General features: G+C 42.3%; 1 protein-coding gene across 3 annotated transcripts in view; it reads right to left on the reverse strand.

Annotated features, from left to right (window-relative positions):
* Positions 1 to 6,104: 6,104 nt before the first annotated feature.
* Positions 6,105 to 15,137, reverse strand: part of SLC9A6 (solute carrier family 9 member A6) — a 55,110-nt gene continuing 46,077 nt past the window's right edge. For all 3 annotated transcript variants that reach the window (XM_054728707.1, XM_054728661.1, XM_008159134.3), the window contains 2 exons: positions 14,511 to 14,616; positions 6,105 to 8,682 (listed from right to left, as the gene is read on the reverse strand). In XM_054728707.1, the coding sequence (XP_054584682.1) occupies positions 8,410 to 8,682; positions 14,511 to 14,616 (379 nt within the window). In that variant the 3' untranslated portion in view covers positions 6,105 to 8,409. The remainder of the gene's footprint in view (positions 8,683 to 14,510; positions 14,617 to 15,137) is intronic.

Genomic DNA, 15,137 nt, shown 5'->3' on the forward strand with positions numbered 1-15,137 from the left:
CTCACTCCTTCACTGGATTAGTGTCCAAGTTCTGTTAAATTGGACTAAATGTCTCTTGCATCTATTCCCTCTTCTCCATCTCCATTTCTCTAACCCAGGCCACAACTCTCCCTCAGGCCAAGTCTTCTAACCATCATCTGTGTTCACTCTTGCCCCTATCCAAATAATCCATATTTCCCACTGCAGCCACAATGAGAGTGATCTTTCTAGAACCCAAATTGATCAGTTATCCCATACATTGTCACTCCCTGGTAATGTAATGGGCATGGTGGCCTGGGAAATTTTCTTACACCAGTAAGTAATGTGGAAGTGTTAGGTAAAGCTAGGCTAAAGTCATAGAAATGACAGGGCTTCTCTAGCCTCCCCATCCTTCTCCAGGTTGTATGATTATCATATGGGCTTTCCTTCATCATGGTGCCACATTGTCTCTATACTTGCTAGTCTTACCCACTGGACTGTGGACTCTGGGTCTTATTAAATTTTGTATCCTCAGCACCATTCACAGTGCCTGACACAGAGAAGGCATTCACAACTGCATAGAACATAGACAACACCTCTCCCTCCAAGTCAGTGTGTCAGTTACCTATTGACCCTGTAACAAATCACCACAAACTCAGTGGCTTAAAACAACACCCACTTGTCATCTTATAGTTATGTAGGTCACAGGTCTGGCACAGATCTTGTTGGGCTAAAACCAAAGTGTCAGCAGGCTTGTGTCCTCTAGGGAAGAAACCTTTTCCTTGCCCTTTCCAGATTCTAGGGGCCGCCTTCTTCTATCTTCAAGGCCAGGAATGTAGCATCTCTCTGACCCTGCTTCTGTCATCACATCTCTTTCTCTGAATACTGCCAGGAAAGTTTGGAGGGCTTGTGTGATTAGATTGGGCCCACCTGGATAACACAGGAATATCTCCCCATGTCAAAATCAGTTGATTAGCAGCCGTAATTCCATCTACAACTTTAATTCCTTTTGCCATGTAACAACATATTCCCAGGCTCCAGGGATTAGAGTGTGGTCATCTTTGGGGTTCATTATTCTGGCAAGGATAAACCACAATTAGGGAGGGACCTGAATTCCATACAGCAATCACTTTCTAATGAGTTTCATACAATTGAAATACTTTTTACCTAATTGACCACAGTCGCCTTTAGATCAAAATAATGATTTAGTCACCTCCGTGCCACTAGTGCCTGGCCCAGCACACAGCCCATGTGAGGTACTCGGTGTCTGTGACCGGAAGTTAGTGAGTAAAGATTAGTTGACTGGAATGCTTAAATATCAACCTCTTGGTTCCCCTTAGAAAATGGAACTGTGATTGCTGAGGTTTCACGATTATGTTCATTTTTTTGTAGCACAATTGGGAGTCCAATTGTCATTATCTTGCAATCTCATACTAAACAAGCTCTAAGATTGAAAAAACAGGCATCTTCCATTATCTGACAGAAGACTTCCAGATTTTTCAAATGAAAACAACAGCTCACATGCTGTTGGCCTAGTCCACATGGGAACACAGCTGTATAGGAAATTCAAATGAACAAAATAAAAAAATCATGCAATAAAGCCTCACGACTCCCAAAGCAACCAAGAATTGAATACTTCTCAAGCAATTTTTGTAGGATTTAAAAACACAGTGAATCACTTCAGTTTCAACAAATCTGGAGAAATTAAACCTTGTTTCCAAGAAGCTCTCACAGAGCCTTCAATGCAATTTTCCATCACTGCAAAAGAAATAACATGCACAACCAAGCTGCATCTCTTTAGTGGGTCCCAGTGCCCATCAGACAGCACCAAGTGGAAAATGAGCAGACCCGGTGTCCAGCCAGGACACCAACGGCAGGACTCCCAAGCTGAAATTGCAGTATGAGTGCATGGTAAAGATATGGCTCTTTCACTCGGCAGACAGAATTGGCCAGAAACTGTCAGGTCTCATGGAGTTCAGTCTGCAGCCATGACAGTCCTAGCTAAGCCAGGTCTCAGAGTTCAGTCTTTGCCATGGCAACCGCTTGGGACACCTCCAACTCGCTGAACTGGAGTTTCTGTAGGAAAGCAGCCCAGAGTAGAAGCATGGTGTGAAAAGTTTTCCATATTTTATTCATATAGCACCTCATCAGCAAGACATCACAGAATACTCAACCTCAGTTTTAAGAGCCTTCTGAATCCTGGTCAAAATGCTTCAATGTATATCACTTCATCTGATTCCCTAGACAGACCTGGCAGCTACTTGGGGCTGGATCATAATCCAGTACCTACCACAGTGCTGGCATATGACAGTAACTCAATAAATGTTTACTGAATCAATGGACTATCATCATTTTTTTAAAGGAAGAAACAGGCTCAGAGGGGTTTAAGGAGCTTCCTAAAAGCACCCAGTGGCAGACGGGGCTAGGACTCCTATGCTACCATGCTGACCTTCGAAATCCAACTCAGTAAAGGTCAGGAAGACATTTCACTCCTTTCAACAAGCATTCTTTGACTAGACCTTTCCAGCACTCTGCCTCTATTCTCTGCCTGCCCAGCTCCTTCAAGCCTTGGTACTGTTACTTCCTGAGCAAGGCCATCTGACAAGCCCTCCCACACCTATCCTGTCCCTATCTCCCTCTACCACATTTCCTATTTCTCACTTATCCCAATCTCATTACTTTATGGATATTTGTTTATTTATGGCTGACTGGAATGTAAGGTCCATGAGGACAGGGGGTTGGCCCACTTTCTGGTGGCAGGCACCATAAGATGAGGGGGAAGTGGCCACTGAAACAGAAAGCCAATGTGGTCTTCAGCACATTCATAAAAATGTCTAGAACAATGATCTTCTGGTGTATGTCCGGAAGAAAGGAAGGGAATGGGGTTGTAAGCCTGGGGGGTGGAAAGACTCAGAAAAGACATACCAGCTCCTCTTTTCAAAGTTCTGAAGGGTGCTATCCAGAAGAGGGCGTGGAGTTGCCTGAGAGGTGCAGTGGGAGAGAGCTGAAGGAGAGAAAGTTGAGGGGCAGGTTTGTGTTCCAGGTGATTCTTGGGTACTACATCCTGTTTTCCACACTAATGTGCAAGTGTTATGAGTGGAGCCTGCATGTATTTATTCCTCACTATATGGATATAGCACAGTACATGGTATGTTGGTCACTCAATAACTATTTGATTGAATGTTGTATGGAAGATCAAGTGTAGGTAGAGGGCTGTCACTATTCACTCTGCCTAGCATGTTCCTCATCCTCACCCCCTTCATCTGGTGGACCCTTTGCTTACTCTTGAGGGTTAAGCTAAAATATCACTTGGTCAGGAAAATTCTCCCTTTTCTCCTACCACCAGACCTCAGTCCCCACTCACAGCTTCCTGTAGTTTTCCATCAAAGCCTTATGATTATTGTATTTGATGTACTTGCTGATTATTTAAGATAGATATTCCCCTACCAGAAGGCAATCAGTCTTTCTTGCATGAATGATTCCTAACAACTGGAGATAGCTGTTGGCATTTCCTGTAGAATATGCTGTGAGAGCAGAGACTATTGTTGTTTGCTGTTGTGTCCACTGTGTGTGGCACAAAGTAAGCACTCAACTATTTCTTCAATAAATTAACTTTACAGCTAAGAAAGTAGAAAGGGCAACTGGCCAATGTTACACAATAAGCAAGTAGCAAAGTCTGAATTTGAACCCAGGTCTGTGTAGCTCCAAAGCCTGGGGTTTTTTTATTACACCAAACTATGTGGTCACAGAGTCATTGTTCAGAACCATAAGCTCTGTCCTAAGACATGGGCACCTTTGCAAAAATGTTGAAAGTTGGAGTGTGAAGGCATGATGCTAGCCAGATTTCCTAGCCCACAGGCTCAGAGACACAGGCATCTATAATAATAAAAGCATAATATGCTAATTAGACCGGACAGCCAAAAGACCTTCCGGACGTCATTCCCAACATTCTTCGAGACGAAGCCGCGGCAGCGGGAGCTGAGGCAGAGGTGGTTAGGGGCGATGAAGCAGGCAGGCTAGCAGTTAGGGGCGATGAGGCAGGCAGGCAGAATGGTTAGGGGCGATGAGGCAGGCAGGCAGAGTGGTTAGAGGCGATCAAGCAGGCAGGCAAGTGGTTAGGGGCAATCAGGCAGGCAGGCAGAGTGGTTAGGGGCGATGAGGCAGGCAGGCAGAGTGGTTAGAGGCGATCAAGCAGGCAGGCAAGTGGTTAGGGACAATGAGGCAGGCAGGCGAGTGGTTAGGGGCGATGAGGCAGGCAGGCAGAGTGGTTAGGGGCAATGAGGCAGGCAGGCAGAGTGGTTAGAGGCGATCAAGCAGGCAGGCAAGTGGTTAGGGGCAATCAGGCAGGCAGGCGAATGGTTAGGGGTGATCAGACAGGCAGGTGAGTGGTTAGGGGCGATTAGGCAGGAATGCAGAGTGGTTAGGGGCAATCAGGCAGGCAGGCAGGCAAGCACTTAGGGGTGATCAGGCAGGCAGGTGAGCAGTTAGGGGCGATGAGGCAGGCAGGCAAGTGGTTAGGGGTGATCAGACAGGCAGGCGAGTGGTTAGGGGCGATCAGGCAGGCAGGCAAGTGGTTAGTGACAAGCAGTTAGGGGCAATGAGGCAGGCAGGCAAGTGGCTAGAGGTGATCAGGCAGGCAGGCAGAATGGTTAGTGGCGATCAGGCAGGCAGGCAGGCCAGCAGTTAGGAGCTAGTAGTCCTGGATTGCGAGGGATGTCTGACTGCGGGATCAGGCCTAAACCAGCAGTTGGACATCCTCCAAGGGATCCCAGATTGTGAGAGGGTGCAGGCTGGGCTGAGGGGCCCCCCACCCCCATGCATGAATTTCATGCACTGGGCCTCTAGTTTTAGTAATAATATGAGAAACTTCCCAACCAGGGGAACTCATATCTGTAGTCAATAGTGCAGCAAGTGGAGGAACAGAACTGGGAATTCATGCCCCACCCTGATGACATATAGGTGGTAAGCAGCAGGAAAGAAGTCTGCTGTTCCCTTCATCATCCTTCTAGGTATAGTCAAGATGGATTAGCCCGGATCCTGACAATGAAGCCAGTAGAGTAGCGGTTAACAGTTCAGACGTTGGAGTCAAGACTGGATTTGAGTCCTGGCTTTTTCACTTAATAGCAGTGTGATAACTTTTCTGAACCTGTTTCCTAATCTTTGAAATGAGAATAGAATGTTCCCCCACAGAATGATTAGGATTAATATAGATTAAAAAATAGCTGATATACACATTGTTTTATCTAAGAGGGGCTCAAAAAAGGCAAACTATTGTTATTTCTAATTTATTTCAAGCCTTATACCTCATATTGCATTATGTGTGGGGTAGTTCCTATGAAGAACTTTCTGATTAAGTCAAAACATCTATACTTTCACCTCCTTATGCTCATGTATTGAGTCATGTTAACAAGTGTATTGCTCAAATCTAATGCAGGGTTTGATTTGTGAATTAGAAAACAGGGGTTTAGTCAAGAAAAGAGCCTGTGGTGTGTAGGTCCACCAGCTGTGTCTCTCACGGGACCATGAGCAAGGAAGCTGGAATGGATGGCAACAACACAGAAATAGGATGGTTGGTGCCATTACTAGGTTAGACAAAATTGCTGCCAGCAAACTTTAACCTAGCTTCTTGTGTACAAAAAGAAAATCCTAGCTCTATCTTGGAAAAAGGACTATTTGTGTGATCATGCTTTCAGCCAAACTTGGAACTGCCTTTCTACAGAATTTACTCTCTCCATAAAATGGAACTAATATTTTCATTACATTATCCATTACTGAGTTAACAGGCTACCAACCAGTGCAACAGGATTAGACTGCTTTGAGTCATATTTTATAAATGGTCCAATTATCCCCATAAACAAATACATCCAGCCTTACACATAAGCACCACAAATTTGCCACCCCATAAGTTAGGTTCTGCTAGGTTTCTGTTTGTTTCTTTTTAAAACATCTGTCTTCCTCCTTTCCCAGTAGGTATATAGGTACAAAATAAATGAGTCAGCACACTTTACTTCTCACTAGAATAAATTGTGACGTAAATACGGTGAGTAGTTATTTTCAAGGCTATAATTTTTTTAAATGACAGATTTTCCTAAAAGAAACCACTATAACATTTGTCCAAGTACTCCAAAGGAAAACAAAAAAATACATAAAGATTAAAAGTCTATTACTATAACATCACATTGCCAAACACGAACAACTAGGATAAAATGCCAAGGAACCTTAAAAAATAACTTTAAAAGAGAAGGTTCAAGTCATTTAAACGTGTAGGGTTCACAAAGAACAGAAAAGTCCGAGAGCAGCTCTACTTGTGCGTGATGGCAACTCAGACTGTACTTCATCTAGGTTCATTCAGGTGTCTAAACCCACCAGATGTATGAGCAGAGTTTGTTTTTTTCCTTCTTTGCTTGGAGATGTGCACATAGATTAGAAGAGAGGAGAATCTTCCAGATGCTGATGTGAGCACAGCAGACTTGGTTCCCCTTTGATAATGTACAAAGGCTTAGTTAGTTGACTCAAGCATTATGTTTCTCTAAGGAAAAGTCTCACGCATGCTGAAACAGACAAGTTACCAAATTTGTCATGCTAAGTATTTCTAATCATTTTCATAAAGTGAGCTTAGTAACCTGAAAGAATAAAAAAGGTAGTTGTTAATTTCTTGTATATCCTTTTACAATGTGAATAACTTCATGGGTAAATGACACTGAAGTTTAAAGCCCCTCAAGCATACATTAACAAGGAAGTATTGATTGCATGAAGAGGCACACATCATATAAAATGCACACTTCACAGGGTTCCTGCATAGCAGGAAAGTCACTATCACAGATAACAAATGGCTCTGCCAACAGTTAGAGCTGCCACTCAAGTGTACAACAGTAGAATTCCCTTAAAATCTCAAGGAGTATTTACAACAGCACAAATACCTTTGGGAGAATAAATATATTTTTGGAAAGATATTTTTTGTTGGAAAATTTGAACATCATGTAAATAAATCAATTTTTGAACTGGATAAAATTTAAGGCAATGCTACTCAGACCTGAGGGGGGAAACCCACATAGTTTCTCTTTTCCTTCTGAAACATTAACAGGTTAGAATCAACATAAGAAAGTATCCCCCTTCCCAGCATTCAATGAACCTTTAGGTATTTTCAGCATCACAAAATAGCATCCACTTTCATTCTCTGAATATGAAATGGGAAATTGTTATGTATTCTTCCTTGAAGATTGTAAAAAACAAAAACACATGGCAGCTTAGGTATTTCATATTAAATAGTAACATGAAAATAAAGACAACTACACCAGTACACAAAGAGGAATCACCACCCTTACAATAAGCTCTCCAGAGCACTGAATTTCTCTTATGACTGACTTTGGTGTAGTGTGCAAAGATCATGGATTCATAAATTAACTTTTAACATCAACTACAGACTAACAAATGACAGATACAGTTAAGTTCAAAAATTTTACATTTTGCTCCTGTTTTTCTGCTAAAGAGCAGCAATTTAAGTAGATATAAAATCTTCTGACCACAAAGCTTGTTATACAGATCAAGTACAGAAATCAGAAAGTAAGCAGCAATTGAGTTCCTTACTTAAACTTATCTGGTATAGAATATTTACATATTTGGAAAGAGAGACCTGCACACCACCATTCTCTTTACTCCTCTCCTGCTCTCTGCCCACTCGTAGCCCGCCCAGCTCCTTCAAATTGAAATCAAGTGTCCTGAACTATATATGCCTGTACTTTGGCTAAGCTGGCTGGATGCGTCTTCTTCTACGATCTTGGTCTGAAAGAAAAGAAACAAAGTTTTGGAAGTCATGTGTAGCCTTCTTTTCCCAACAGTAGTGTACTGTGGTCAAGGAATCTGTTCTTTCATAGCAAGGGGGGAAAAGGGCCCCACACTTCACTCCCCAACCTGAATGGGGCAAGATTAGAATGCCATCAGCCTCTTGTGCCACAATAGGCCACCAGAGAAAAAAGGAAAGAAAAGGTCAGGACAAAGGCAGCAGCAATCAACACAAGTTTCCCAACAAAGGAACCTCTCCTCCCTGGGCTTCCCCTGAAAGAACATTCCCTCTTTCTTCTTCCCCTCCCCTCCCACAAAACAAAATTAATTCACATCACAAAAACATGGTACTCTTGTTAAGTGTCAGGTTAATATAAGAAAGAGTAACTCTGTCACTTTTTATATTTTAACTGAGACATAAAGTTAACGGAACACACTTCACTTAAAAATTTCTATAACAGATCCAGTCTACATAGTGCAGCCAATAAAACATAAAAGAAGAGTTTGTTCACAATCTGCCTCGTACATATTTATATTCTTTCAATGCCATATAAATAGCATTTATATAGCTTAAACATTCAGACATGCACTGCGACTTTTTAGGTAGTACGAATTTCTTCACAATCACATGTGCAAATTTTACAAATCACTAAGTGAGTATTAGTAAGTTTAGGCTGGACTGTGTCTTGTATTATCTAACAAATTTAATGGGGGTTCGGAATCATCCATAGGAAGAACCAGGCGTGTTCCCCGAATGACCAGTTCATGGTCCCCAAATGCAAGCTCGCGATCCAAGGCATCTTCAGAACTGTTGCCCATAAATCTCCTTGGGCCACCCGATGTTGCTGATTCAGTGCTCACAGTAGAATCCCCATACGTCAAACTAATATCACCATCATTGAGAATAAGATCAGAATCATCATCTTTCAATTGCTCCTGGTTCTAAAAGCAAATAAAATAAGTTTTAAGAATTGTTATGAAATTCAAGAAACATTTCCAATAGCAGAATTTTCAAGGACTCCCTACTTAAACCCCTCAGGGGTAGCAGCTTCCCTTGGGATAAAGTCTAAAGTCCTTTCCTTGACCTAAAAGACATTGTTGACTTGGGGCATCAGTTTCATCTCCCACCACAGTCAACTTCCCAAACCTCAACAGCCCCATTGTGTTCTGGCTAGACTAAGTTGCTGACAGCTGCTTAAATCTCTCAAGGTTTCTCACTTCCTGTCCCTTCTGCCCTCCTTCACGTGATGAGCATCTAGTTATCAATGAGGTCTCAGCTTAGAGTCACTTTCTCCCAGAAGTTATTCTTAAATTTCCAAGGCTAGCTGAGGTGGACCTTCTATGTTCTTCCCTAGTATCCTGTACTTAGCCTTCTCCCTAGAGTGTCACTTACCCTTGTAACTGCAATGACACTGGTCTATTCTGCACTCTCCCCTCACTAGACTAAGTCCCTTCTATGCTCTAGTCCAACAACCTAACAGTTTGGGGCATACAGAGAGAATTCACTAAACTAATTTCAATTGATTATTGAATGGACCTATATAAATGAAGCTTTTACTTATGTATTAACAATGCCTAGAAATATAATATCCCTCAAATATGTTGAATCCTCACTGTATACTAGTCTCCCAGCTTGATAAACTTTGGTTCTAATGTAAATTTTGTGACCCAAAGAGTATAATTAAATAAAGCTCTACAAAAGGGAAAAAAGTCAAGAATATATAGTGCCATTTTGGTAAAAAAAATAATGTATGTGTGCATAGAAAAGTCTAGAAGGGCATTCAACAAAATGATGACAGTTATCTCTGCATGCTAGGGTTGCTAGTAATTTTTATTTTCTTCTTTATGTTTCTGTACTATCACACATTTTATTATAATGAATACAAATTACTTTTAAAAATAAGTCATTTTTAATGTAAAGAGTAGGAATCATTCTAACCACTCATAGTGATCAAGGAAAAAAACAACAACAACAACCTATGTGTCTAATACTCCTTAGGGAAAGTAGAGCTGATAGATACATCTTACATCCAGCTCTCCAATACTATGTGTGTTAGAAAATTTTAAATCTGTGTAAGAGGCCCTAGCTGGTTTGGCTCAGTGGATAGAGCACTGGCCTGCGGACTGAAGGGTCCCGGGTTCAATTCCAGTCAAGGGCACATATCTCAGTTGCAGGTTACCTGGCCCTGGTCAGGGAGTGTGCAGGAAGCAACCAATGACTTGTCTCCCTCACATCGATGTTTCTCTCTCCCTTTCCCTTCCACTCTCTCTAAAATTCAAGAAAAAATATTCTCTGGTAAGGATTAACAACAACAACAAAATTGTGTAAGATAGTCAAATAGACTGAGGAGACTATTGGACAAAATAAAATAAATTTGCTTTGCTTTGCTAGAAATTTGCCTAAATACTCAAAGATAAAGACCAAACCCATAACAACCAAGCAGCTATAATTCCTTCCTGACTAAACTAGTTAAAATACTAAGTCTAACTAGTGCCTATCACGTAATTCAGCAATGCTCATAGCAAAGGTCTGTGACACCTTCAAATGTCAGCAGGAGATCTTAAGCACATTCTAATGTCTTTATTAAGTTTGAAGTTTGGGGATGTAGCTATCAAATTTAAAAATGCATATATGCCTTTGGACCCAGCAATTTAACCTTTAAAATCTATTCTATATACCATTATATACTTGGGTAAATTTATATTCACAAGGATACTCACCATAAACATTGCTTGTAATAACAAAAAAGAAAAGTAAACAACTTAAAGATCTAGCCATAGGAGACTGATTAAATTAATCTTGGTATAGCCATACAATGGAGTACTGTGCAGCTACAGATAAAGAGAAGCTAAAGGATCTCATGTACTCATAGAAAGGTAGCCATGACATATCATTAAGCAAAAAAATAAAAATAAAAAGCAAGTAGCAGGACAATACACTGATTATGATCTTATTTGTGTAAAACAATAACAAACAGTTATATATATATACATATAAGTTTGTGAAGATAAAATATATCAGGAGGTATCCACAATAAAACCTTAGTAAAGACTTCCTCTAAGGCAAACATGTCAAACTCGTGGCCCACAATAAGTATTTTTGCGGCCCAGCCAATATAATGGTATGTAAGAAACGTTTTAATAAAAATTTTGTAACTTAATTTTTACAATATCCTGTTATACATAACTAGAGGTCCGGTGCACAAAATTCATGCACGGGGGGGGGGGGGGGCGTGACATCCCTCAGCCCAGCCTGCACCCTCTCCAATCTGGGACCCCTCGAGGGATGTCCAACTGCCTGTTTAGGCCCGATCCCCACCAGTATCAGGCCTAAAAGGCAGTCGAACATCCCTCTCACAATCCAGGACTGCTGGCTCCCAACCACTCGCCTGCCTGCCTGTCTGATTACCCCTAACCACTTCTGCCTGCCAGCCTGATCACTCCCTAACCACTCCCCTGCCAGCCTGATCGATGCCTAACTGCTCCCCTGCCAGCCTGATCACTCCCTAACCACTCCCCTGCCAGCCTGATCGATGCCTAACTGCTCCCCTGCCGGCCCAATTGCCCCTAACTGCCCTCCCCTGCCGGCATGGTCACCCCTAACAGCCCTCCCCTGTAGGCTTGGTCCCCCCAACTTCTCTCCCCTGCAGGCCTGGTCCCCCCCCCCCTACTGCCCTCCCCTGCAGGCCTGATCAACCCCTATTGCCCTCCACTGCAGGCCTGGTCCCCCCAACTTTCCTCCCCTGCAGACCTGTGTTGCCCCCAACTGCTCTCCCCTTCAGGCCTGGTCCCCCCCAACTGCCCTCCTCTGCCGGCCTGGTCACCCCCAACTGCCCTCCACTGCAGGCCTGGTCCCCCAAGCTGCCCTCCTCTGCAGGCCTGGTCACCCCCAACTGCCCTTCCCTGCAGGTCTGGTCACCCCCAACTTCCCTCTACTGCAGGCCTGGTCCCCCCAACTGCCCTCCCCTGCAGGCCTGTGTTCCCCCAAACTGCCTTCCCTGCAGGCCTGGGTCCCCCCTAACTGCCCTGCTCTGCCAGCCCAGTTACCCCTAACTCCCCTCCCCTGCAGGCCTGATTTCCCCCAAATGCTCTCCCTTGCAGGCCTGGTCCCTTCCAACTGCACCTCCCCTGCTGGCCTGATTGCCCACAACTGCCCTCCCCTGCTGGCCATCTTGTGTCCACATGGGGGCAGCCATCTTTGACCACATGGGGAAGGCCATCTTGTGTGTTGGAGTGATGGTCAATTTGCATATTACTCTTTTATTAGATAGGATTATTAATAACGAACTACAACGTTCGCTAATGATTGATTACTATAAACCGTGTTGCATTCATTTCCCTTACACGCCATATGCGCAGGCGCACCATTTCTCTCCACTAATACTAGCAGCGAATATTTTAGCAGCTGATTGCCACATCATTAGTCTTGGACTGACTTGTTTAGTGTGAGCAACAGGAAATATTTTACTTTTGGAGAACAAGAAAATAGGTTTATTTGTATTACACTTACTAATTTGTGCAGTTATTCAGTGTCTAGTAAGTTTATGTTCAAGAAAAAATATTAATTTTTATTAAAATGTTCTATTATTTTAGGTTAACGATTATTCATTTATTTCAGCCCTTTGTATTCAGCATGTCTCTACTGAAATAAACCTACGTTTCTATGAAAATTGAAGCTTTTATTTTTTTGTGGCCCACATAACCTTAATTAAACCTTGTTTATTTGGCCCATGTTAGCCTTTGAGTTTGACATGCTTGCTCTAAGGCAGGCATCCTCAAACTGCGGCCCGCGGGCCACATGTGGGTGTTTTTGCCATTTTGTTTTTTTACTTCAAAATAAGATATGTGCAGTGTGCATAGGAATTTGTTCATAGTTTTTTTAAAACTACAGTTCGGCCCTCCAACGGTCTGAGGGACAGTGAACTGGCCCCCTGTTTAAAAAGTTTGAGGACCCCTGCTTAAGGGATGTAGGTGGGAGGAAGGCAACTTTTTATTTCTCACTTTGTACATTCCATACTATTTGAATATTCTTATAAAAAGGGGAGACTTGGACACACACACACACACACACACACACACACACACACACAGAATACCATGTAAAGATGAAGACAGAGATCTGTATGATATGTCTATAAGCCAAGGAATGCCAAAGCTTGGCAGCAAACCACAACAAGCTAGGAAACTAGGAGAGAGGCATGGAACAGATTCTCCCTCACAGCCCTCAGGAGGAACCAAGCCTACCAGAAGTGTGAGACAATAAATTTCTGTTGTTAAACCATTCAGTTGTACTACTTCTTACAGCAGCACTAGGAAACTAATACCACAATGTTCTATTTTGCTTTATTCCACAGGATACACAGTCCTTCTGAAACTCTTCTGGCTTTTGGAGATGGCTGAGTGGGTCTCTGAAATCCAAGAGCCTTACTTCACTGATTCACCAACAGAGCTGTCTGAACCCTCTGCACAGAACCACAGGGCACAGAGGGAATGGGAGATTGTGTTTGAGAGAGAGGACTTTGGGCAATGTGGGAGGGAGAGAAGAGACAACATGGGGTGTTCCGCCATCCCACCAGCACAATCTGTCAGAAATGTAACTCATGACTCAATGTAACACAAAGCTGTAAGGCACTCGCCCTGATCCAGGTGCCACCCCCACTGAGTGAGTCTACTCTTTCCCATTTATTCTCTGTGGGGTCTGCACTAACACACCACAGAGAATGTCATAAGGAACTGGGGGGAGTGCATGTCTGCACTGCTCCACCACAGTCTCGCCTCTCTACTCAAGATGTTGCATCAGAGTAGTCAAAATTGGTGAGTTTTCTTAACATGGGCACTTTATTTGATGCCACAGATTATTTTTAATGGTTAGGTTAGAAGCAATTTTTTTTGAAAGAACTGAAAAATAAAATGTTCATACTTTAAAATAAAAGCTGGTTAGCATTTGTCATTTTCTTTCTTTGTTGTACTACTTGCCAAATCATCAATCATATGTTGGTAGCTAAGAAAAAAATATGGCATCTGCCTAACAGGCATGGCTCAGTGGTTGAGCATCAACCCATGCACGAAGAGCTCACCAGTTCAATTCCCGATCAGGGCACATGCCTGGGTTGTGGCTTGATCCCCATTGGGTGTGTGTGTGTGTGTGTGTGTGTGTGTGTGTGTGTGTGTGTGCAGGAGGCAGCCAATTGATGATTCTCTCTCATCACTGGTATTTCTACCTCTCTCTCCCTCTCTCTTCAATCAGTAAAAAATATGGTATCTAGATTGTATCTAGTTATGCTCACACCTCCCAGCTATGTGGAACAGAGGTAGAAAAAGCTTTCCCAAGATTCAAAAGATGGTAAGTGTGAAATAAAAGATCATCTGTTGCACTTTAGGGGCATCAAAGACTGTTTTATTAATCCTCTCAATATGACTGTGACAACCCGAATTTATAAATTAAGACAAACATTTGGTACTGAGCTTAGGCCTCATACTGCAAATAAATGAAAACCAGCATGGAATAGAATTATTTATTAAAATCACCAACAGTTAAATGAGGTACTATTCTAGATCTGTTTTCAAATGCTGCTTCAAAGGCTATAAATTATATTTATAGATTTCAGTTTATTTTCTGGCTGAGCAAAATACATATGCTTATATTCCCTCTCATGGATTTTATACCTTCAAGTCAAACAAAACAAAACAAAACAAAACAAGTAACCCAACCACAGAGCAGATAAATTTAACTTAATAAAGAGCTTAGGTTTTGGATAAAACCCACTTACTTCATAAGCCTGGGGGCTGGTTAGGCATCTGGCAATGGGTCCACAGCAGGCAGGGAGTGTTGTTGTGAGAGGAGGCCCACTATGGGTGAGCAGAGGCTTCAGATAGCTGTGTTGGTTAAGGAAGGGCTGTGTTCATTTCTTCACAAATTTAAAAGAATGACTCATTTGATAACAACCACCATCACAATATACCAACTATTTGAGAGGATATCAAAGGGCTTTCACATATGTTGTCTCATTTCATCACCGCATTATGTAAGTGAGATAGCAAAGGGAGCTTTTATTATTATCTCTATATCACAGATATGAAAACTAAGCTCAGAGAGGCCCATGATCTGCCTAAAGTCACACAATTAAGTAAATTAAGCACCAATATTCAAACCCAGATTTGTTTGATTCCAATAATTAAGAGAGTTTGGTATTAATGTAAAAATAGACAAATAGAAAAGAGAGTCCAGAAACAGACCCCCACATATATGGCCCAGTGATTTACAACAAAGATTCCACTGCAATTCAGTGGGTTAAGGATGGTATTTTCAATAAATGGTGCTGGGTCAATTGAATACCCATATAGAAAACAGTAGCTCTTGACCCATACCTCACACTGGACACAAACTCAATAGCTAA

The sequence above is a fragment of the Eptesicus fuscus genome, chromosome 1, assembly GCF_027574615.1.
Source record: "Eptesicus fuscus isolate TK198812 chromosome 1, DD_ASM_mEF_20220401, whole genome shotgun sequence".
Lineage (NCBI taxonomy): Eukaryota > Metazoa > Chordata > Mammalia > Chiroptera > Vespertilionidae > Eptesicus > Eptesicus fuscus.